The 22,612-nt window shown below is 35.1% G+C and overlaps 4 protein-coding genes across 5 annotated transcripts; 1 reads left to right on the forward strand and 3 right to left on the reverse strand.

The window, feature by feature from the left end:
• Positions 1 to 34: 34 nt before the first annotated feature.
• On the reverse strand, positions 35 to 2,668 carry LOC128191506 (insulin-like growth factor-binding protein complex acid labile subunit). The gene is made up of 2 exons (XM_052863607.1): positions 2,182 to 2,668; positions 35 to 1,674 (listed from the first exon to the last, which is right to left on the reverse strand). Exon 2 carries the CDS (start codon positions 1,653 to 1,655, stop codon positions 39 to 41), a length of 1,617 nt encoding a protein of 538 aa, XP_052719567.1. The 5' UTR covers positions 1,656 to 1,674; positions 2,182 to 2,668; the 3' UTR covers positions 35 to 38.
• Positions 2,669 to 2,743: 75 nt separating this feature from the next.
• LOC128191508 (S-acyl fatty acid synthase thioesterase, medium chain-like) lies at positions 2,744 to 11,895 on the reverse strand. 2 transcript variants are annotated; one of them, XM_052863610.1, is made up of 8 exons: positions 11,761 to 11,895; positions 9,474 to 9,607; positions 9,257 to 9,395; positions 7,578 to 7,677; positions 7,395 to 7,473; positions 7,180 to 7,273; positions 7,007 to 7,092; positions 2,744 to 2,958 (listed from the first exon to the last, which is right to left on the reverse strand). In XM_052863610.1, exons 2-8 carry the CDS (start codon positions 9,604 to 9,606, stop codon positions 2,837 to 2,839), a joined length of 753 nt encoding a protein of 250 aa, XP_052719570.1. In that variant the 5' UTR covers position 9,607; positions 11,761 to 11,895; the 3' UTR covers positions 2,744 to 2,836. The 2 variants fall into 2 exon arrangements, with proteins under 2 accessions (XP_052719570.1, XP_052719569.1); XM_052863609.1 differs by lacking the exon at positions 11,761 to 11,895 and adding an exon at positions 11,536 to 11,686.
• LOC128191505 (uncharacterized) lies at positions 11,305 to 16,250 on the forward strand. Its single transcript, XM_052863605.1, has 10 exons — positions 11,305 to 11,465; positions 11,794 to 11,890; positions 12,555 to 12,672; positions 12,761 to 12,958; positions 13,067 to 13,297; positions 13,566 to 13,718; positions 13,977 to 14,069; positions 14,387 to 14,546; positions 14,846 to 15,013; positions 15,178 to 16,250. Exons 1-10 carry the CDS (start codon positions 11,435 to 11,437, stop codon positions 15,663 to 15,665), a joined length of 1,737 nt encoding a protein of 578 aa, XP_052719565.1. The 5' UTR covers positions 11,305 to 11,434; the 3' UTR covers positions 15,666 to 16,250.
• Positions 16,251 to 17,630: 1,380 nt separating this feature from the next.
• LOC128191509 (replication factor C subunit 3-like) lies at positions 17,631 to 21,585 on the reverse strand. Its single transcript, XM_052863611.1, has 7 exons — positions 21,469 to 21,585; positions 20,873 to 21,078; positions 20,350 to 20,444; positions 19,961 to 20,142; positions 19,471 to 19,607; positions 18,485 to 18,653; positions 17,631 to 17,911 (listed from the first exon to the last, which is right to left on the reverse strand). The coding sequence occupies exons 1-7, from the start codon at positions 21,553 to 21,555 to the stop codon at positions 17,723 to 17,725; spliced, it is 1,065 nt and encodes a 354-aa protein (XP_052719571.1). The 5' UTR covers positions 21,556 to 21,585; the 3' UTR covers positions 17,631 to 17,722.
• Between the last annotated feature and the right edge of the window lie 1,027 nt (positions 21,586 to 22,612).

The following is a 22,612-nucleotide window of genomic DNA, read 5'->3' on the forward strand; positions in this document are numbered from 1 at the left end:
CTTTATCCTTATCTATTGTTCTTGTGTCATGATTTATTTTATTTGTAGCTCTTGTTAAGGAGAACAGAAACAAAGCATATCCACACATTCATCAAAGTTAATCCTGCGTTTGATTGCACCGCACGATTCGACTCGAACTTTCCTGGGCACCAAACTATCCTTTCACTCCTGTTACAAAACCCATGTAGCTGTTCCTCAAGTTTAGAGCTTCCAAGCTCATACACAGTATTACGTAGTTTGCAAAAACCTGTTAATCCCATGTCAAAAATGGTGCCACTGTGCAAAATTTCTTCAACGTCACAATCGCATTCGAGTGGATTACCCGTTATATCTACGTAACTGAAAGAGCATAGGGGTGCATGGACAATAAATGAAATGTCCGATATATTATTGTTGTCTAAGTCGAGTCCAATCGAGTGTCGCATGTTTGAGAATGCTGAGGGAGATATGTGCACGAGGCTGTTATTACTCATGACCAGAGTTTTAATTGATAAAGTAGATAAACTGGTATCAAACGTTTGCCGATGGAAATGGTTATGAGATACGTCCAAGTATGATAGCATTTTGAGAGGGGCTAGAGAAGACACGGGTATACTTGTCATCCCTACTTCCCTCAGAAACAAAGTCTCTAGCGAATTTTCTAGTCCCTGGAATGTAGTTTTGGTAAAGGTCAGTGGGTTGCTGTCAAGATATAGCATGTCTAGCTGGTAATTGCCCTGAAATGCATTGTGGATGGTTCTGATGTCGTTTTTTGATATTTTTAAAAACAGAAGTTTCCTCAGTGGTTTCAACGCGGCAGACGGTATCTGTTGTAGATAATTACCATGAAGCTCGAGTTCTTTGAGACTCTCTTCCAGTCCTGCAAAGGCGCCATTTTCTATCGAAGACAGTTCGTTGTAGTCTAGAACTATTTTTTCCAAACTTGTCAAAGAGTGAAAACTGTTTGTTGCTATTGTTGATATGTCGTTTCCACCCAGGAATAGCTTTTGCAGATTTCGCAGATGTGACAATGCCGATGGCACATTTTCTAAATAATTATAGGTGAGATCGATCTCTTTGATTGATTCCAACCCGACGAATGCCCGCGGCCCTATGGAAGTGATTCCGCAGGAACTCAAACTCAGTTTGCGAAGCGAGTGTAAACGCAGATCTCTGAAAATGTCATTTGGGAGGACCTGGACATCATTTTGATAATTATGGATCATATTTGAATCCATTATAAGCTCTGTTAAAACACTTAAATCTTTCATGAACATTAAGTCTTGATCGATGACTATTCGATTGCGTGCCAAATTGAGCTTTGTTATATAGGGTGCAAGCTGTGAGAGAGCCCCGATGGCGTGGTTCTCCAATGTGTTTTTGCTTAAATCTAGCTCTGTGATGTTCTTAAAACCCAAATCCGATAGGGAGATTGAAGATATATTGTTTCCGCGCAGTAAAAGCTTTGTCACGTTGCGGTTTGACAGGGATGATAAATTAGGCATCGTTTTTAGATTTGCATGGCTGCAGTTCACGATGGTCAGTCTGTCATTGTTCCACCAGACGTCTTCTCGGCACGTGCATGACGTCTGCTTCTCCAGAACGGGGCAACGGAAGTCAGCGAATGACTTCATGGTGAACATAAATAAGGCAATCGCAAGAGTTAACAGAATCATACCGTCTTGCGTTACGAATCTAAAAAAAAATATTTAATAAAAGTTAGTTTACTATTACATACATACTATATAAAAGGCACGACTTTTGCCATTTTTACGATCGATTTTATACATGAAATCACAAAAAATATTTGGTTTAGGTTACACGATTTATAGAAAAGATAGAAAACATATTTAGTTATGCTAAAACCCAGCAATATGTCAAACATCTGGAGGTTTTCATGCATAATAAATTGTTTTAATGTATATAATATTTATTGCCGGTATTTTTTATTTCAAGCCGCTGATGATAATAAACTTTATTTGGCACATAGTGGCTAATGTGACTTACAGTTTTTTAATCAAATAAATATATACATATACATTAAAGATATTATGTTACTAATAATAGGTATTATGAAAATCTATGCGGTTTCAAATGGAAAAGGCAATCGTTTTGTTTTAATTTGGTACCGGTTAGCCATGTAATCCTAGAAATTAAGTGAATAATTACAACAATCAGAACAGAACATTAGCGATTGCTTACCTTTTTCAAGTACTTTAGTTTTGCACAATTCCTTTATAATAACTTGTTTGCCCTTGCCCCAGCACGCGCATTTTATGTATACATTACACGGTTACTTATCACCGAGCAAAATTTTTTTTCAACATCAGGGGAGTCCTGCTCACATGCGGCGGTGATTAAAGAACCATCACCAAAAGAAAATATCTGAAATCTCCCCAAAGTGAACGTTTCCCAGCTGCTGCTCAAGTTGCTCAATTACAGAACAGTTTCAACCGAAACACGGAGAGAGAGAAAAATTAGCGACCGTTTATATTCGATTATTGAACGATGGTGACTCTGATATTTGTTAGCAAATCCACGCATTCAATCGTTGTAAGGTTTTGGAAGAACAGGAAGAAATCAACACACATGTGCGCAATTAGGTTTTTTCCCTTGCATCAATCATCTGTTTTTGTCAGATTCCAATTCAATTTGTCTGAAAGGCACAAAAATATTTCGGCTCTGGCAAGTCATCTTGAATATCACAGAGTGATGAATGGGATTTTTGAAGATGCATAACTGGGTGAAAATAAGATAAAATTAATCTAGATATGACACATTTTTATTGCTATTGTACGTGATTTCATTAAATACAAAAGAGTTCCAATATGGCAACTTGAGATCGTGAGTTCACCAATCAAACGAGAGTTTTGGAAATGTATGAGATGAGGAAGCTTTGATTGGCTGCTTCTTTGAGGTAGAAGTGACCCCCGGGCAGATACTGGATCGATGTCTCTCCTGAAGTCATATCCTTCCATGCTGAAATGATCATGTATCACGTGATTAACAAGTTAAAAGTAAAATTATACAATCGTATCACCCACATTAATGACTGACAGTCACAATGTGATGGGTTAAGGTAGCTCACTCACGACCGTTACACTTTTTAGGACATTACGTCACAAGATGGCGAGTTGATGGTTTTGTTAAATTTGTCGTATCAATCGATCATCATAGCGCAGTGGATAAAGTTACGGTTTGCGAATCGCAGATCACGGGTTCAAATCTGTTCATATATATTTACTACATTAAATTTTTAAAAATCAAAATATTTTATCCAAAATAACATATTTTTGCGGCTTATATAATTCCTACCTATAATTAATAATCTAGTAAATTTCAACATATTTGAGAACCTATTTCAAGGGGTAGTAAACCACCCTGATTTAAAATTAAACCTCTATATGCTGTTTATTTCTTTTATTCTTTTAGACAAAGTTGTATGGTGTTGGAAAAAATAAGTTATAAGCTCTCTACCTTAAACAGTTACCAAAACTGAAATAGATTTGGCATTACCAAAAAGTATAAAAGAGAGCACATAAAATTAATGACTGACTAAGCAAGTGAAGTCGACTGTATAACACGTAGTTACGAAAGCCGAGAAGGATCATTCGAGATTCGAGATTCAAAATACGAGATTCGAAATACGAGATTCGAGATTCGAAATTCGAGATTCTATATCTAAATAAACCAATCAAATCATGGATCTGAAACCTGTATCCTAGCAACATCAAACTGTTCTAAATAAAGATCATTCGTACATGCTCTTTCCTACAAATAAATGTCTTAATAGCTCTTATATAGTGGTTATAACATGGTTAAATTAACATTGATGAATTAACCCCACACAGTATAAACAATTAAATTAGAAATAACACTGTTGGCTTTGCGAATCTAAGTGGTTTTGTTTGCCCTGTATGTATTTCCCCCCGAACAATTTTAACCCGAAGTGTATTCGCCCCAACTGTGTAAAAATCGGCTCGCGAAGAAAGATCTGTTTAATCTAAATGTTTTAGCTATGAAACGAAACTCAATGAAATAATCGACATGTCAAAATATAGGTTATGATAAAGTTTTAAACCATAAAAGATATAATGATTTACAACCTCAAAGACAAAAATCCAGATAAGAATAGTGTACTGTAGGGTATGGCAATGCCATTGTCGATATATGAGAGAGAGAGATAGAGAGAGAGAGAGACAGACAGACAGACAGACAGACAGACACAGAGAGAGTTTTGTAGTGTCAAATTCAGTTTTGATTTAGAATTTGAAATTGATTTGATTTGTTACAAGCATATATAGACAATAATTAAGCCTCTAAAAGGAGAAAAGAGAGGAGGTAGCTAGGATAGGGCAGACCAACAAGCAAGCTTTAATTTTAACGGTGTAAGCGCACCTGTGATTTACATCGACTCTCTCTCTCTCTCTCTCTCTCTCTCTCTCTCTCTCTCTCTCTCTCTCTCTCTCTCTCTCTCATCACCTAGCATTTCCTTTTCCGTGAGGGGGTTTGGGGTATTTGTGATGTCTTACATTAGCTAGCGAAAATGATAAAAAAAAACATGAAATTTTCTTTAAATTGTGTGCGGATGTTGTACTCCAATAATCTGTTTTCAGTATATACATTTCAAGGGGGGGGGGGGGGGGCTATAAAGTCCTAATTAGTTTGCCAATTATTCTGTCCCCACTTTGTTTTCTCTTCGTTTTCCAGGTTTTTTTTATTTGGCTCGATCGGCAAATTAATATAAAACTTTTTGTGTAGCTCCATAACGATGCACTGTAGATAAATTATGAGTAGTTTTACTTTTGATAAACAGGTACATATCCGTACTTGATTTTTAATTTGACTCTTATAATCGGATTTAATATTCCAATAAATATAGGGTAGGAGAGAGTAGACGGGACTTTTTTGCGCATATCCTACTGTACCATTCATTCAACACAGGTATTAGCACTCATCGAGTTCGACTTGCTTTCCTTTTTTTCATCCACTGGATTTAAAGCTATAAATTTTTGAAAATATTTTGAATTTATGGCCTGATTATATATAAATAAGAGCTGCGCTGGTGCATCTATTTACCCAAATGGACCAAAATATAACCAAATGAATCTAAAAAAAATTGACAAAATTAGTTTTAAAGGTACGACTCTTTTTCAATTCTAATCGGGTATGTCCTTTAGAAAAATCTTGAACCACACACATTTTAGCAAATAAAACGACAATTGTTTCATTTTTTTATGGGGAGGGAGGTGGTGCCGGTAAAGGACATGTATTGCTTGTGGCAGTTGTGCTATACTCTCATTTGTTATAATAGGTAATACTACATATTGATATAAAATGAAAGTTTCAAATTACACTGTACATAGCTTCTATCATGCATTTTGACCCGTGCGATAGTTTAAAACAATTTTCAAAGCATTTAATGTAATTCAACCGATCATTTTTGAAATTTAATTTTCTGGATCCCCGCCTGATACGTCCGCCTTCTTGTATATTAGAATTACATGTACGTTGACCATATGTACACATTAACTTAATCGGCTATGTTATGGGACGATAACATTTTTTATCAATGTTTTTGCAGGATATGTAACAAATAACAGTCTATTTGTTGGTTTTTGCACTGATTATTTGAGATAATTTGCCGCCATCTTTTATGCATTCCACACACCACTCACAGTTTCTTTATTTGGTGTTCTGTGTGTATGGCGACAAATTGGTAAATTTGCACCACTCACCCCTTGTAGCTTCATCCTGATTACATTTGATCTGGCTAAGTGTAATGTAGTAGTATATTAAATACACACATCTTTGTTTGCAGTGCTTATTTACATCCTTAGAGATTTACTTACAAAAAAAGTAAACATTTGTATGACTCATATGTTATTATTGTCAATTTTGGTGCGGGGGGGGGGGGGGGGTAGGAAACTACAGAGAAACTTAGCTTGGCTGTGAAACATATGCTTTTAATCTTTCTTATTGATATATCAATGAATGAATTATAACAAAATACATGTACAACAATTAATTTTGAAATATTCATGCACAATCAAATTTTTAAAAAGTTTTACTGTTCTCTGCACAAGAAATCGGCAATGTGAACAAATTGGCACCCTATCATCCCTACCTTTAATTGTAGAGAGTAGGTATCCTTCTATATTGAAAACAATTCCAAAAGTAAGACTCATAATAAGTTGTTTACTGAGGAAAAGGAAAAAAAAATTGTATTTATTAATAATTCCGTATAATGTGATAATATCTCAATGATTTGTTTATAATCATAGTACTAGTGTATCACTGTATGCATACATAAAAACGATAAGTAATGCTTATATTTATTAGTGAAACGGGACAGGTTATTTATATTTAGATTATTTAGATAAATGTACTAATCTTCATGCGGGGATCTAGAAAGGAGGGGGTCAGGGGATCTGGACCCCCTCCTCGGGAAAATTGGAGCTTATTAAATTTACATAGTAAATTTTTTTAAAATTGGCCTAGGACCCCCTACAGAAAAAATTAGCTACGCTTATGAAGTTCTCTACCATAACCGCATTTTTACACAAAAGGGGTGAATAAACCCGGGTTTTAAACTATTAGTGGTGGTGAAATACCCCAGGGTTCAAACGCATCAGGTGGAAATGCACCAGGGCAAACAAAATCACTTAGATCCGCGAAGCACACTGCATTATTACTAGTCTACTTAGATATTCTGTGTAAAAGTAAATACACATAATTATTTAGTTAGGTAGGGAGAAGTGAACATAGCATTTATTAAGAGCTATAAAGACATTTATTTGTACGAATGATCTTTATTTAGAACAGTTTGATGTTGCTAGGATACAGGTTTCAGATCCATGATTTGATTGGTTAATTTAGATATTGAATCTCGAATTTCGAATCTCGAATCTCGTATTTCGAATCTCGTATTTCGAATCTCGAATCTCGAATGATCCTTCTCGGCTTTCGTACCGTAGTTGATTGTTATTACATCTTTATTTATTATTTTAAAAGACAAATATAATACCTTCTAAATTATGTTTGACGTCGTCTTGACCGTCAAATACATGTATAGGACAAGAAAAGGGCGGGTCTGTTCCACAGACTTCAGAACTGAAAAAAAAAAATGAAAACGCTCTTGTCAATATATAAAGCAAGTGTGTATAAAGGAATTTGATGGAATTTTGATGGTTTTTTTACCTGAAACCTGCAAGCATCGTGTAATCTGCCCTGAGAGGAGGTAAGAAAAGTTTCATCATCTCGGGGTCTGATATCATCTGTTCTGGGGTCCCCCCTGTGTGTTATAGAAGAAAGGTATGTATATCTGATTTATCAACGGTCGCGCAAGCTTTGAAAGCAGGTGCATTAGTTATATTTAACTATCAAAAAATTTCAGGATCCAAAGCAGTATGTACCAAGCCTTTTCAAGAATTCTATAAACTCTGAATCAGACATGTCCGCAACTTTTGATCCCAAGCTTTTCCTTTCCGGGGTCTATAAATAGTAAAATTGTTTGAAGATGATATAAGTGGATAACGTTTTTTTCCACGACTGTTTTGATCATTTCACGCATGCACAGACCAATTTGATTAACTTACATGTGGCGCCGAAACTCCCGAACAAAACATTCTCACTGGTTCTTTATGATGTAATTTCTTCATCAAGAGAGCAGTTTCAAAACTGAAGAGTGCTCCCATACTAAAAAGAAACACAGAATAAATATTGTGTTTGTAAAATGGCACAAATGCCTAGTTATTAAATCCTTTAATAAAATTTCTAATTTTTAATATTTTCATTTAAATTTATTGCATAAATAATGGAAGTATTCAAAACCACAATTTCAAACTATAGTCGGTTTGAAGAGTTGAATAGTTTCAAACACTATTGAAATTTTTCGTGGCATTGAACTTTCAACTTTTAAGATAAAAGCTCGATATATATATATATATATATATATATATATATATATATATATATATATATATATATATATATATATATATATATATATATATATATATATATATATATATATATATATATATATATATATATATCGAGCTTTTATCTTAAAAGTTGAAATATATATATATATATATATATATTAAGCCTTTCAAACTCTAACCACTGAGCCTGTTAAGTAAATATGTATTGTGAGTAATTTCTCCATGCGTTTTTTAATTGAAATTTATTCTATTTACATCATACTTAAATTACAACAGGACTAAATATGGAGACGGAGACATGGTTAACTGTACGTCACAGAGAACGATTTTTGGAGAAAAAAAGTCAATTAATGTATTACGATTTTCTGGATTCCTACCAGAGTCCTTCTGTCGGTATCTCATCCGACTAATTCGCCTCTCATCTTTCGAACATCATCCAAGGATTAATAAGTATATTTGAAGAATTAATGATTGAAATTTTGACTTTTGTCTAAAAGCCTTGCCCCTTGGTCTCAACTCATGCAAAGCTCTATTCCCACTGGAGGCCACAGGAAGCCTCGACCCCCCCCCCCCCCCTACATCCCTCGCCTTATTAGCTGACAGTACCAGATCTTAAATCCGAGATCTACCTCCTCTGCCCTTCATCTTGATATATGTATTATGGATAATTTTGATTCAGTATGTCAGTATCTTCGTTTGATTATAGACCGTCCAGCGAATGGTTTTGTAAACATGCTTGTCATATAACATGGTACACCGTTCGGACTATAGAACCATTTTAACAAGGCCTTGGACTTTCAGTAGGATGTAACTTTCCATTTCTTGCGTCAAAACAAATTAACATGACGCTGGTTTCCGGCGAAATATACACCGATTGCGTGGCCTTGTTTCGAAAGTCAGACAAATCTTGTTGATTTCAAAGAGCCGTGACTGAGTGGCCAGCAATGAAAAAGACATGCCTACGTCACATTGCCAATTGACACAACTACCCCCAAAGTCCAAGCTCTTGTTAAAATGGTTCTATTAGAAATGGGTAGTGCAGTTACCTTAATTGAGCCATTTAACCTTGACATTGGTATTAATAGATAAAAAGGAGTCAAGGCCAACCTTGCGTATGTTGGGTTGGTTTTTTTGTTGTTGTTTTTTTTTTTTGGGGGGGGGGGGGTGAAGTTAGACAAGTAACAAAGAAGTAAATTATGTCTTGAAATACTATCTGTATTTCATCATCAAAATCAAAGCTTTACTACACGGTCAGTGAATCACTTCATTTTTCCAATACTGTACGCTGGATTTGCTTTCTCAATATAAATAAATCCCAGAGTCTTATTTACCTGTGACCCCAGAAGACTAGGTCTTTATCCGGGTACCTGTTCAGGATTGCAGAACATGTGTCCTTTACAATTTGTTTGGCGTCTGTTGAACATGGTTCTCCAAAACGAGATTCACGCCCTGGTAGAGTGACCCCACAAACTAAAACAATACATGTATATCTTTGAGTTTGTTCTATTCGGAAGGACGCAAGTATTTCATACATTCACGTGCACTCACCCTCTATAGTGTCAGGAAGATTTTTCCCCCACTGTGCATAAAAGTTAGATCCTCCACCGGCCCAAGGGAAACAGATTAGCGCATATTTGGCAGTGGGTTTGGCACGGAGGCAGTTCAGAAACTTGTCAACCATCCTACAATTAATCAATTAATCAATCAATCAATCATATACATACACCTCATTATCCATTTGCACGCATACACCATACATATACACTGTAAATACACCCTATGCTTGGGTTGTTGTTTTTTTTCTCGACACAACCTCTCATCCACTGAACCGAAAAATTTATTATTGCTGTAAAAGTTGGAGCTATTGTGGTAATATCTGTATGTATTTGTATATGTTTGATTCCGGAAATTTATAGTTTGTTTATATTTTGAGACTATATATTGATGCCCTATCTATTGTTATTTTTAAAAAGTCTATTGTCTGTAAGTGTATAAATTCATTCGAGGGACTCTATTGTTGGTGCACGGACCAAGCTCTCCCCTCTCCCCTTTTTCATCTTCCCAAGTCAAAGGTTTCTGATGCGCACCGCTTCTCACAAAGAAAGTTTGTGAGAAGCAATGCGGATCAGGAAGCCTTGACTTGGGCAGAGACCCTGTTTGGCATTGGTTAAGGTAAATTTTCATTTCTCCTTCTTAAATTCTAAACAGAATTAATTAAACAAATGTTATTTATGTTCAATATTTGATTTTGATTAAAAAAAATTGCACTGGCATCTGCGTTATCTTTGTTATTTTGTAATTCAGAGGCAAACTGAACAGAATGAACCTGGGTTGATGTTGAAAGACGTTTTCGTCTTGTTTTATTATAATGCTACAATATTATAAGAACTCTCTACTTAACATGGATGGTGAAGAGGGGGTACTTACATAAACCCTTTTTTTCATTTAACAGTACATATAATCATATAATTACTTAGTATCTGTGACTAAGTCTAGAGTATTACATGCATACATGTACTTATATAAACCCTAAAGAGAGCGATGAACCTAACACTAGACTACAGTTTATGAGAGGTTTTTGTGCATTTTCATTTAGATATTTATTCCACGACGTTACTGAAACTCTTAAAAAATATGCATTTGTTCCATTATGAGGAATTTAAAGGTTTGGACTTGTAGGCTATATCATAAATACATGTAACTACATGTTTTATTCAATACAGCAAAAAATATCAATTCCATTAATACTCCTACGTGTATAATTTCTTGAAGGGTTCTAACATCTCGATTGCATTTGATAATTTAACATGATTCGGTTCGGTCGGAATAGCTGGCGTACAAATATCATAGTCAAGCCTATAATAGTTATAATTTGCCTGAAGCGAAGCTTGGAAAGTTATTGAAATTCTTAAAAAATACACCTGGTTATAATGAGAAAAATTGATTTTTTTTAAAAAGTATCCAGAGAAGACAAAAAGGTGTCTTTTGGGGGTGGGGTGGGGGATGGACACAGCAGGAGACTCTCCGAGAGACCAAACCTATAGATGTAATAATTTAATGCATGTATGTTTTTACAGAAACTTTAGAATGGCATGGGCTTTGTTGATTTCAGAGTAAAAACCAGAATTATATGAAAAAGACATCAATGTCCCAGCAAGTGGTACATGGAAGGTACCTTATATCACCACACTTTTTTTTGAGTTATTTGTCCAGGAAAATGGCCAAACTAATGATTTGTGAAAACGGGGAAAATGGATTTTTCCAGAACGATATTTGGTTCGAATAAGCTTGGCACGACCTATCCTGCTCTTATTACATGCTATAAATAGATCGGGTGCTTCCCTCATTGGAATTTTTTTTACATTCGGAATCATCTTGACTTTTGGTAGACTCAGAAGAAAAGACCAAGAAATGAGGCGAAGATGACGTAAAGGGGAAAATAAATGGTGGCGAAAACAAGAACTTGAAAAAGCATTTTGTTTTCTTTGATTATGTAGCCCCAAAGAGTCATGTGGAGGTGGATATGTGGGATTCCACGAGGTAAATATACAGACATCATTACTTATCCATTGTTTAATAATGACGCAATACATAACCTAAAAATTTTTACCTGTAAATCTTCAAGGACGACGCATAAACATAAATGTCAGTTCTATTGATATCCTAATGACACATGTGATCCCGCGGGATGTAAGAAAATTTGTCTCTAATACGTCGTAGAAAGTAGTTCATTAAAAATGAATTAAATCCAAAATCTAAGAATAAAATTATTCAAGATAGGAACTTTGACTCAAAATGTTGATCCAAAGTTCTTGAAAATGACACTTTGACCTACTTTTCTCATGTGTTTGTGTTCTTTTATCCACAGCGTTACGGCAGAACCTTCATAACCCGCGATTCTCCACTACCGCGTGTTTAGAGGAAGAAAAAAAGACCAACCATGCCAGATTCTGCCACACAACCAGGTGAGTTATACAAAAAGTGCAAAGGATAAGTTCAATATTTGCATTGCTCTTGTCAGATAGGATTATGATAAGGCCTACTGTAAATTCTGTTCTCAGAATTCGGGATCAATTCTGCACACAGTTATAGATCAAGCAACATAGAAATATTCAATCTATCCCTTGAGTTTTCCTGTCTATAAAAATTATTATTAATTTCATACACAACAAATTAATGCGATGAAGTTGAAAAAAAAATGTCATAGATGAATGAAGACACAACACTATGAAATAGAGCCGTTTTAACAAGAGCTTAGACTTTCAGCATGTTCAGTGGGATGTTACTATCTATAGTTTGCTGATTATCAAATATTGACTCCCATTCTTTGCCAAGAGAATCTCATTAATGTTCATAGACTGTTCAAATTGGATTTCCTAAGATATGCTCTATTGTCTGAAATTGATGTTGTTTCAGCTGAAAAATACTTTTCTGAATGAAGTCATACAAGTCTAATCGCATTCAATATACCACTTTAGCCAATAGTAAACCTCACATTCATCAAATCTGAGTTGTCACATACTGCCTAAAGTCGAAGCTCTTGTTAAAACGGCTCTAATACACCAATGATCAAGTTCAGTTTTGAAATCTCTCTTCATTTGAAAATGTACTATCTTGATTTACCAACAGGCAGAGTAATTTTCACGGCCAGCAGAAAGATGATCAGAGAGGGTACGATGAGTGGTGGAACAACAAACCGGGGTGGAACAGTTTGTCTCCATCTGATACCTTAGGGGTCCTGGGATTGGTAGGTAGTAAACATGTTCACTATGAAAATTATTCATCTAACATGTCAATGTTTAATCCTATTGATATATCTCCTCATTCATTTCCAGGGTGCGATTGTGTATCTTAGCCTGCAGATATCACGATGTCACCAAAAAGTCTCAGAGAGACAGGAAAAGCCTGTATGTGCCAGGAACTGCCTTATCTCTCAGATATCCCAGGTTGTGTTTTGTCATCCCACCACAGTCAGGAGATTGGGGGAGCAGAGAGGGGAGATCCAGGACAGTGGAAAGGCCCCAGTAGAATGGGTAGGCCACATCTTACTTGGTATCATAAATCTTCAAGCATACTTATTGTCTATAGAAACACAAAACTCTTATTTCCTGCATTACAATGTAAAATTTTCTTTGTTGTAGAAAACAAAAGAAGACCCATTAACAAAGGTGATGGCTGAATTTGAAAATGTGGTTCAAAAATATGTGGCCATAGCTAAAACCATTCAAGCCCAGCGCAAGGCCAGGAAAGGGGAGATGACTGATGCAGTCAGCATGTGGAAAGAGGCCAGCGAGATGGGATACTCTAGATCACAGTTCAATCTGGGCCTCAGCTACGAAACAGGTCAAGGAGTGAAAAAAGATGCTAGGAAGGTATGGTTCCAAATGAGTTCTTTGTTAATACAAATAATTCTATATCACATTGATTACTAAATTAATGATGTTTCTTTTACTATTATGGTCATAAGTTGAAACTATGGTTGAAAGTGCATTAGTGTAACATCAAGTGAAAGTCTTAAAATATGCTTCTTGAATATTGTATACATTTGGTATGAATTTTATTCATGCAGTGTTTCCTAGTGAGAGATTTTGATTTGAAATGAGTTAAATGTATTTCATTGGGGAAACAATTTTGATTAAGGCTGCCAAGTATTACAAGATGGCCGCGGCTGAGAACCACACCCAGGCCATGTACAACTTGGCCCTGATGTACGGCGAAGGAGAGGGAGTAAAACAGGACACAGGCAAAGCCATCGATCTGATGGAGAGGGCTGCCGAGCAGGGACTAGCCCAGGTATGACGGGAAATCCAAAGGGCCAGATAAAGTTTCTCAGCTTACATGCATAACAATTATTATTGCACTGTTATAAATCTTTTTTCATTATCAGATATGATTATGTAGTTGGAAAATATGTATGTGTTAACAGTATACAATTATCATAAAAAGTTAATCCACAAGAAATATTTACTTAAAGTATTACTCTCTATTGACATGTTTTCTTTACTATTGATTTCTCACTTACTGTATTATCTGTTTACATTATAACTTCAGGCTCAGACATATCTTGGAGTACATTACACAGAAACTGAAAGTCAGGACTACAACAAGGCGGCGTCAATGTTCAGTGAGGCTGCAAAACAAGAGGTAAAACTCAGGCACAAGGCCTTCAGAACTTCTGTAGATTTCTAATAAAATGCAAGGAATTAATTTCCACATAAAATCACGAGAAGCATCCCTCACAGATTTTAAAATCTTGCTTTTATTTTTCAGGCAGTTTTGAACTATAAAAGTTATAACATAAAATTGGGGATCGCGATTTTATATTCTTGCGATTTGATACAAAACAGCAGAATTAGGTTCTTGGGTTAAATAAGGAATTTACAGTGTCTGCCCTTAAAATATTGAATATGAAATGTATGGCTTGGAAAGTATGCATTATTAAAATCTAGTTGTTTTCACAGAATCCTGAGGCGCAGTACTTCCTTGGAATTTGCTACGAGCAGGGATTGGGTGTAGAAGTCAACGAGTGTAAGGCAGCCCACCTATACTCCCAGGCTGCCCAGTCTGGGCATGACGGAGCGCTGTACAATCTGGCCGTGTTTCACGAGTACGGCATTGGAGGTATGAAGCATTTTTCTTAACATGTACTGTTATTACAAGAGATTTAGAATTTCATGGTATTATGGTATTTATAAGTTATTACCTAGGAAATGGACTTTTTCCTATAAAAAATTAACACACGTTTAATTTTTCTTGAAAGTTAACATCGAAAAAAGTTGCATCCTAACAGACTTGTAAAAAATTGTATTTAAATAGGCCTCTCTCACTATGACCACTGTATCACTTTCAAATATTGTATTCCTGTATTAATTTTTTCTTTTATGCATTGGTTTTTCAGTATACAATTCATTTGTCAATAGGTTTACCAGAAGATTCCATCTCAGCAGAGGAGCTCTACAGGAAATCTGCCCAACTTGGTAATAAAATGGCCGAGGATAAAGTAATGGAGATTGAAGCCAAGAAAGTTGTGAAGCCATGGAAGGGAGACTATCCACCCTGCAGAATGGATGAATTTTTACATGATTTAGGTATCATCTTGAATCTTCTTATTTCAATTTTACAGTACATGTAATAAGATGATAAATGCACTATTTGGATAATTTTGTTTTATATAGAGTGATGAACAATAAAAACCAATATTTGAAACTGGTATTTACATTCACATGCATATGAATCGAACCTTTCGTTTCAGATCGATTTTCTGGAAGCAATGAGGAAAAAGCAGAATCTCAAGCAAAAGAAATTCCAAGACAATACTCTCAAAGAGAAGAGATGACAGAGCTAAAGGGAGACGACTCCAGGAGTTCTCTCCACTTGTCCTCCTCTTCTCCCTCTTTGACGGAGTATGTCCGCCAACACCTGTCTCATCTACAGATTGGAGCGGGTCCTGTCTTAGGCCTTCCATCTCCTCTCTCTGCTCAGGACTTAGCAGCAGGGGCTTGGAATCCACAATATGGTAGCCCCAAGCTTACCTCACCCTCTCCCCCCAGCTCCTCAGTGGTCTTCACCCTCGGGGATGTGGATGAGGAGCTGTTGGCTGTGAACAGTCTGAACCTCACATCCACTCCGACTGACATCCAGTTCCAGTTTTTGGAGAGAAACAGTCATCATTTCTGCTCAATGATACAGAGGACCTCCACCACACCTGATCTACAGAGTCAAGTTGTTTCCTGTCTTTGATTTTATGAACAAAATATTTCTTATGCATTGATTTTTATTGTCACAATATTTCTATGATTATAGATTTTCATTTCTAAGCTTGAATTAGATTTTGTTTGAGTTTAACATTACATCACCATGCAATTGTATTTTTGATAATTTTTTTTTATTGAACGTTTTGCTGCATTTTGCTTCACAATTTTTATTGATATTTAGGTACTAGCTTATTTGAATTTCCTTCTGCTTTTAGACCAAGCATTCATCAAATTGATAGATTTGTTTTTGAATAATGTTTAGAATCTTTGATCCAATGAGCTTCTTTTATTGTTTTTCATTCAGTACTTCGGCTTAAGTGTTCATTTGTAAAGCAGTATATCAATTAATATTTGTTTTTTTATATAAGAAATTATTGAAAACTTTTTGTGCCAAGAGCTTTATACACACATGCCATATTACAAAGTTAGTGCTAGTTTCCATTTCATTTAATTTGATATTAATCTATCAATTTTTTCAATGTTATTTTCATAATGATTTTGAATTCCAGCTCAGATTCTATAAAATCATTGATTACAGTTCAGGTTACATTTAAGAAATCAAGCCACAATCACAATCATCAGTTGTTATATATGGCCATTTTTAATACTCATTTCTCCATACTGGAATGTTAATGCAGAAAGAGAGCAGGAATTGTTGTCTGCTCAGAATGTTCAATATTTGATTAGATGAGTTTGTGTTCAGTTGTTTTGTCAAACTTACCGGTACATGAATTTTTTGGTGCATTTCCATTATACCGGTAGATTGTTTAATTAGTTTAGAGACTATGTGCCCCATACAAGCACACTAATCCCGTCAAGGCAATGCTCACAACCTGAAGCAGAGCCTTGTTTTTTGTATCCATAGATTTTATTAATTAGGTTAAAAGTTCCCATGAATATGTATGAAGTCTTACAAGTACATTAAAGATTTGTAAAACATAAATCAGAGTGTTCTGATTTACTTCCACATGCGTCTGTAGTGTTGATTTTATTGACAAGTAATAGGAACAAATGTTATCGGAATCTACATATTAGGAACTTATAAAAAATATCATCATGAGAAGGACCTCATATTTATCAGAATTATTTGTCAGCCATTGGATAGTCTGGATCAAGGATACGGTAACTTAGAACAATTTTGAGATGCAGAGCTGAAGTTGTTAGTAAATACTGTTAGAAGGGTGAAGTACTGGTACACGTTTTCTGAAGTCAAACCAATGTGTTGTTATTAAATATGGTTGAGTGATTTAGCAAATGCGAAGGGATACTTAATGAAGTTTTCAGCTTACTACATAACTATTAGGGTGGTATGGGACATTTGTCGATATTAATGTGGATTAAAGTACACTATAATTGAAATACTTTCGCCAGTTTAGAATTTTCAAATTTTACAATATTTAACAAAAAAAAATAGCTTTTGAAAATATTTGGAGAGGTTAAAGTTGTAAAACTTTAAGTGGGATTCGAACTCATGACTTAAAGTTTCATTGTAAACCCTCTAACCCACTGCGCTATGCTGATAGGTGACAATAGGGAAAGAAACTACCCGGGTACTTGTATTATTACACTTGGTTTTGTTGTTTATTTCAATACACAATACATCACAACATGGAAGTGTCCCATACCACCTTAATTCCCTTTATGTGTAAATAACCACTTTTATTACAGTACAGTATACATTTGACTTGAAAGTTGCCATATAACAAGATCTTGAGTGATGTAATCACAGATTATTGTACATGATCAATTGGCAAGGTTCTCACATCTGTTTTATAACTGCATATTCACCAAAGAGTTTCAGTCAGTGTCTACTTTGAGTAACTGAAGTATTTCTATAATGTCCCTCCCCCCCCCACCCCCCCCCCCCCCCCCTTCCGTGTTTGAATGAGGCTTAGTATATGTAAGGAACAGTCATAATTTTTCTTGAAAAAATAAAAATCTAACAGACACATTATAAGGTGAAAATCTTTTATTTATTATTTGTTCACCAGCATCTATACAACATGTCATATATTACAAGTTTTTATATTGCAAATACTGTACTTAGAAAAGGTCAGCAATGTTCTCTTCCATAAATCTTTTATAAATGGCCATGAATTTGGCCACGAATGCCTCAAGGTGGTAGATTGCCTTCTGTCCTAGCTGAAGACGGTGCTGGAAAAATGCAGCAGATTGCACCACCTCTGTTTTTAGTTCTCCGTCACAGTTATTGATCAATTCTTGAAGCAATCCCTTTAAACAAAGAAAATCCGTACATTAAAAGGTATATTAAAATTTTCAAACACACAACATTTTTGCATCTTATCTATGTCACTCTAAATCCTTTTAATAACTCTTTTTTTTTTTATAAGATTTTATATATGAGCACAATAATTTTAAGTTATAATTAAAATCTTTCCAATTTCTTTTGTAGCAAATCTCCTTAACATTTTGAAAGACAAGACTTCAGGCACTTTGCTAATGAAACACCATTATTTCAAGCCACAGTCATGTGTTCACATTGCTCCCTTAACCTAGAAGCTGCTTGCACATATAAATGGATAGAAATCTTGAATATTCATGCTTATTTTTGAGATACCATTTTCAACATGTTTGAATAATATATACTGCCACTGTATGTGCAACAAAAGCAAACAACATGTTCACAATTGTCCACTACAATGGTTGCATCATAGGTTGGATGCTGACTATGCTCACTTAGGTTGATATTTTAATGAGTTACAACTCTCTTCTCATGCAACTACTGCCATAAGGTTAATAATTTTATATTTTGGTCATGGTTTGCAATGATAATGTCACACTTACCTTCATTATGATGTCGGCAGGTATGCAGTGGGTGAGAAGTTCATAGAGGCGACCCCTGACCTCCAACAGTCGCCGAGGAGATTGTTGCTGTATAATCATGTTTGCTGTTTCTCTCAGATAAACTTCCCAGTCTGGCTCTGAAACCTCCTGGTCTGGTTTTAATGGAGTTCTTCAAAATGCCATTTCAAAATACCAATATCAAAATGTATATTCTGTGTTCATGAGAAAAATTTTCAACAACAAGCATCCTTGGTTTAGCTTAACTTGGTGTACACCAGTGTAAATATTTTGTATTGTATATCAAGTGCACTAAAATGGTGTACTCTACAGGGTGTAGGAAAGTTAAGAATAAATAAGGCGGGAAAAGGATGCAGTTTTAAAAGAGAATCTGATGCTGCGCAACAATCCGAGGCTTTTTTCTGATATAAATGCAATAAAATAAACACATTTCAAATTTAATGGCTTTCATACAAAAGACAACTTATATGCAACTTCTAGTCTGTAATATTACTTCAAATCATTTGTCAAGTTTTTAATCATAACTTTCATCCGCCATATTGGTTTCAATGCTACACCAAAAAACACATGCCCCTGTGTAGAAAAGTGTACACCTAAACGTCACACCACTGCACTTGATTTGTAAAACTTTACACGGTGTACACCTTTTTGGAAAATCAAGCGTGCCCAACATAAAAAATATTTCGCAAATTCAAAGTCCTCTCAGACTTAAACTAATGAGAGACGTGTAATATCTGGAAGGAGACATCAGAGATAAATCAGCCCCGTCTTGTCATCACTGAGGACTTCTAACATTGGACTTTGCATTCATAGACTTAAACAATTAAGTGGTCTTTGTTTCACAATTCACAATACTATTGAATGGCCAAAAAATCCTCAAATAATTTCTGTAAAAGAGCTTAAGCAAGTTGTTTTCTCAATAAATGGGGAATAAACATATTCGATTTAACTATCGGGTAATGACTTACTGTTGCACTTTGCAAGCTTCGGCCATCAGCAGTGCTCTCCTGAGATTCCTTTTGCTTTTCTCTGCCACCCTCTTAGCTAACTCTGTTGGTATTGGACATCCTTCTTTTTTACAAACTGTCTGCAGAATTTGGGTTATCTGAAAAGCAAGAAGAGATCACTTTTCAATTTGAAGTTTGGTTAACATACTATACCTTGATTAACCTGCTTTCAGCTAAGGTACATAGCATTGATAGACCTTATCACCCAGTACATGAAATAATATTGTTTTATTCTCCTATCGCTTATTTCTCCTAACTTTCAATATGTTTCCTGCCCATAAACATTGAAAATTCATTTCTTCTTTCCTTCTGCATAAATATACTCTTACTAAAAATATGACAATTTCTTTTTGATAATAGCCTGAATTAATTCATTCAAACTTCAATTATACAATTTCTTTGGTGAATTCCATTCAATAACATGCAAATGTAAAGATTCATACGGTAATACCTCATCAATACTTGGAGCTGCAACCCTGATTCCCAAGCACCTGCTTCTAATGGCTGGAATGACTTTACTTGTGGACACACAGCACAGGATCAGCCTGCAGGTTGACATGTACTTCTCCATGGTACGACGAAGAGCATGCTGGGCATCCTTTGTCAGCTTATCAACCTCAGTCAAGAGAACAACTGAATGGAGAAAGTAAGACTAGTACAGTTATTTGTGAACTTTGACATCTTTTGTTGATATCAGACCAGTCAGTGTTTTAAATATTCCTTACATAAGACATCATCGGAAACAGCTTACAATTTTGTACAAATAAATTACTTATATAGTGACTCAAAAGGTGTAAATAACCATTTTGGTTTAATAATTAAAATATTTCAAACACATACCTTTAAAATCTTTCTGTGAAGAATCCAAATTATTTGTTTGTGCCACGGTCTTGATTAGTTCTTGAATAACAACCCTGTCCTGTATTCCTACATCACTGTAAAGAATAATTAATAAACAGAAATCATCATCCTCATAATATCAGGGCCCTGTTTCTTCATGAGCAGGTGGGTCCCATAGCCTGAATGGACTTGGGACCTAACGTTGTGAGCCATGGATCATCATAAAGAAGTGAGAAAACTAACCATATGAATAGGAAAAAACAAAAGTATTTCTGACTTGTTTAGATAGTCTAAATGAGTTTTAAATTAGACATTCAGTTCTGCAACAAAATGCATCTTTGCTAGCCAAGGGTCAACCATACAATCCTCTCCTCTACATGAGTTTCAGAGTAGGTCAAAAACCCTTGGCTAGCAAAGATGCAATTAATATGAAACTTGCATGTTAAGCAAAGAAAACTTGTCACAATTTTGTTTGGGTTTCTTATTTATAATAAAAGATTAAATAATTAATGTTAATTCTAACCTGGGATTGACTTCAATGTGGTAATTACTGGAGATGGTAGAGATTTCAATCTTTTTGTTGGATGGGGTTGTGAAATTGTGTTGTTCAATTCTAAGTTTTTCTACTCCTGATCCATACAACTCTCTCAGAAGACACATGATGCGTGTCTTCTTACCTGCTCCTGAGGGTCCATAGACCAACAGGTGAGGAAAATCACCTCCATTAACCTGGAAAGAAAATTGCACTCTTTTTGTTAGGTTTGTTGGGCATAACTTATAATGTAAGATAAAGAATTGGTACTTGTTGGTTAGTTTCAAAGTATAATGAAACCACATTCAGATACTCTTTCATTTCCTAAAGGTTTTGCAAAAGTACTACAGTTGTACAACGTTAACATAATGGCCTTATGGGTACGTATTTCTTTGTATTCTTTTCTTCCTTTATAAAAAGTATATAATACAATTCCGGTTTGGCTGCAATTACAAACTTAATACTTAGTGAGAGATTGATTTTCAAGGTTTCTTTATATGCTTTAATGCTGTACTCAGAAAAAATAGAGAAAATAGAGGAAACTCGAGATAATGTAAGTTTCAGAGTTTAGTCAATAAAATACTCACCAGTTTCTTTAAGAGAGTTGCTTGATCTTTATGGTAATCAAGTTTATTCAATGACGAAGGTCTGTGTTTGTCTACCCACAAACTCATATTGTTTTAGGAATAAATCGCTACAATATTAACAATATTTCCTAAACTCAATAAAACTGAAGTAAACACCAAAGTTCCCGGCAAAACCGACGTTGTTAAAACGCTTGAAAGTAAGTGCACCTAAACGCTTTCTCTTTAGAAGATTGCAGTCTCAGTGAGTCTGCAATGGTCAACATTGTCAAAGAGGCTGGATATGGGATTCATCTGACTTTGATGGTATACAAAATGATGAATGAAGAGTAACGTGTCTAAGAACTACAATTTCCTTACTGTATTGTTGGGGTTTTCTTGTTAAAAAAGGGCTGACTGATACCTGTAAATGGAGATAACTGCTTCAGCCTTGTCTTGAGTTTTATCAAATCATTTTACCTTACAAACACAGGCGCTTGTTTCTTATAGTAGAAACATACATATCGTACAATCTCAATATTACGAGATCTCAGTGTATTTATTTTAATAAGTTTAATGACAAGCTTTGTCAAAAATAGATATAACAAAGATAAAAATTGGATTTCGATTAAAAAATAATGAATTTCCAATGTAACGAGGGATATATATCACTTATCATGTACAGATATAGTAAAACCGTGTGAAAGCTACTGTGATATAACTAAAAGTGCCATCATGCACTGCTAATTTATTTGTCCAAAAGGACCCCCCCCCACACTTTTAATACCTTATTTCAGGAACTTATAAACTATAACAGGATCCTTAACTATTGCAGGTGCATGTTTCCATAACTTACTATACATAAAATTTTGTGTTCAAGTGTTTTCTTGAAACTTATAAATATTTAAAAAAAAAAAATTAAATCACATGTATTTAATAAGCACTTGGACAGCTGAATAGGGTATCGGTATACATATGCTGGCATGGGACCAGTTCTCGCCAGTGCATTGTTATGTCATTTTAATATAATTATATGTGTTGATAAACTGACGTCACAATGCACTTGCGAGAAATGGTCCTTGGTGAGAATTGGTCGTATACCAGCTAGCTAGTACAATACATGCATGTATATCACAATATGTCTTTTTTTTTACCATTTTGTATGCAT

This window comes from Crassostrea angulata, chromosome 7 (genome assembly GCF_025612915.1).
Source record: "Crassostrea angulata isolate pt1a10 chromosome 7, ASM2561291v2, whole genome shotgun sequence".
Taxonomy (NCBI): Eukaryota; Metazoa; Mollusca; class Bivalvia; order Ostreida; family Ostreidae; genus Magallana; species Magallana angulata.

Excerpts from the sequence above, each read along its gene's own strand:
- LOC128191508 (XM_052863610.1), bottom strand. The coding sequence starts at position 9,606 with ATGGTTGACAAGTTTCTGAACTGCCTCCGTGCCAAACCCACTGCCAAA. Across the intron at positions 7,474-7,577 it reads CGGGAGTTTCGGCGCCACAT|ACCCCGGAAAGGAAAAGCTT; the intron begins GTAAGTTAATCA and ends TACTATTTATAG. Across the intron at positions 7,274-7,394 it reads AGAATTCTTGAAAAGGCTTG|GGGGGACCCCAGAACAGATG; the intron begins GTACATACTGCT and ends TATAACACACAG.
- LOC128191506 (XM_052863607.1), bottom strand. The coding sequence starts at position 1,655 with ATGATTCTGTTAACTCTTGCGATTGCCTTATTTATGTTCACCATGAAG.
- LOC128191505 (XM_052863605.1), top strand. The coding sequence starts at position 11,435 with ATGTGGAGGTGGATATGTGGGATTCCACGAG. Across the intron at positions 12,959-13,066 it reads GAAAGGCCCCAGTAGAATGG|AAAACAAAAGAAGACCCATT; the intron begins GTAGGCCACATC and ends TCTTTGTTGTAG. Across the intron at positions 15,014-15,177 it reads TGAATTTTTACATGATTTAG|ATCGATTTTCTGGAAGCAAT; the intron begins GTATCATCTTGA and ends CTTTCGTTTCAG.
- LOC128191509 (XM_052863611.1), bottom strand. The coding sequence starts at position 21,555 with ATGAGTTTGTGGGTAGACAAACACAGACCTTCGTCATTGAATAAACTT. Across the intron at positions 20,445-20,872 it reads CACATTGAAGTCAATCCCAG|TGATGTAGGAATACAGGACA; the intron begins GTTAGAATTAAC and ends TATTCTTTACAG. Across the intron at positions 17,912-18,484 it reads CTGCCGACATCATAATGAAG|GGATTGCTTCAAGAATTGAT; the intron begins GTAAGTGTGACA and ends CTTTGTTTAAAG.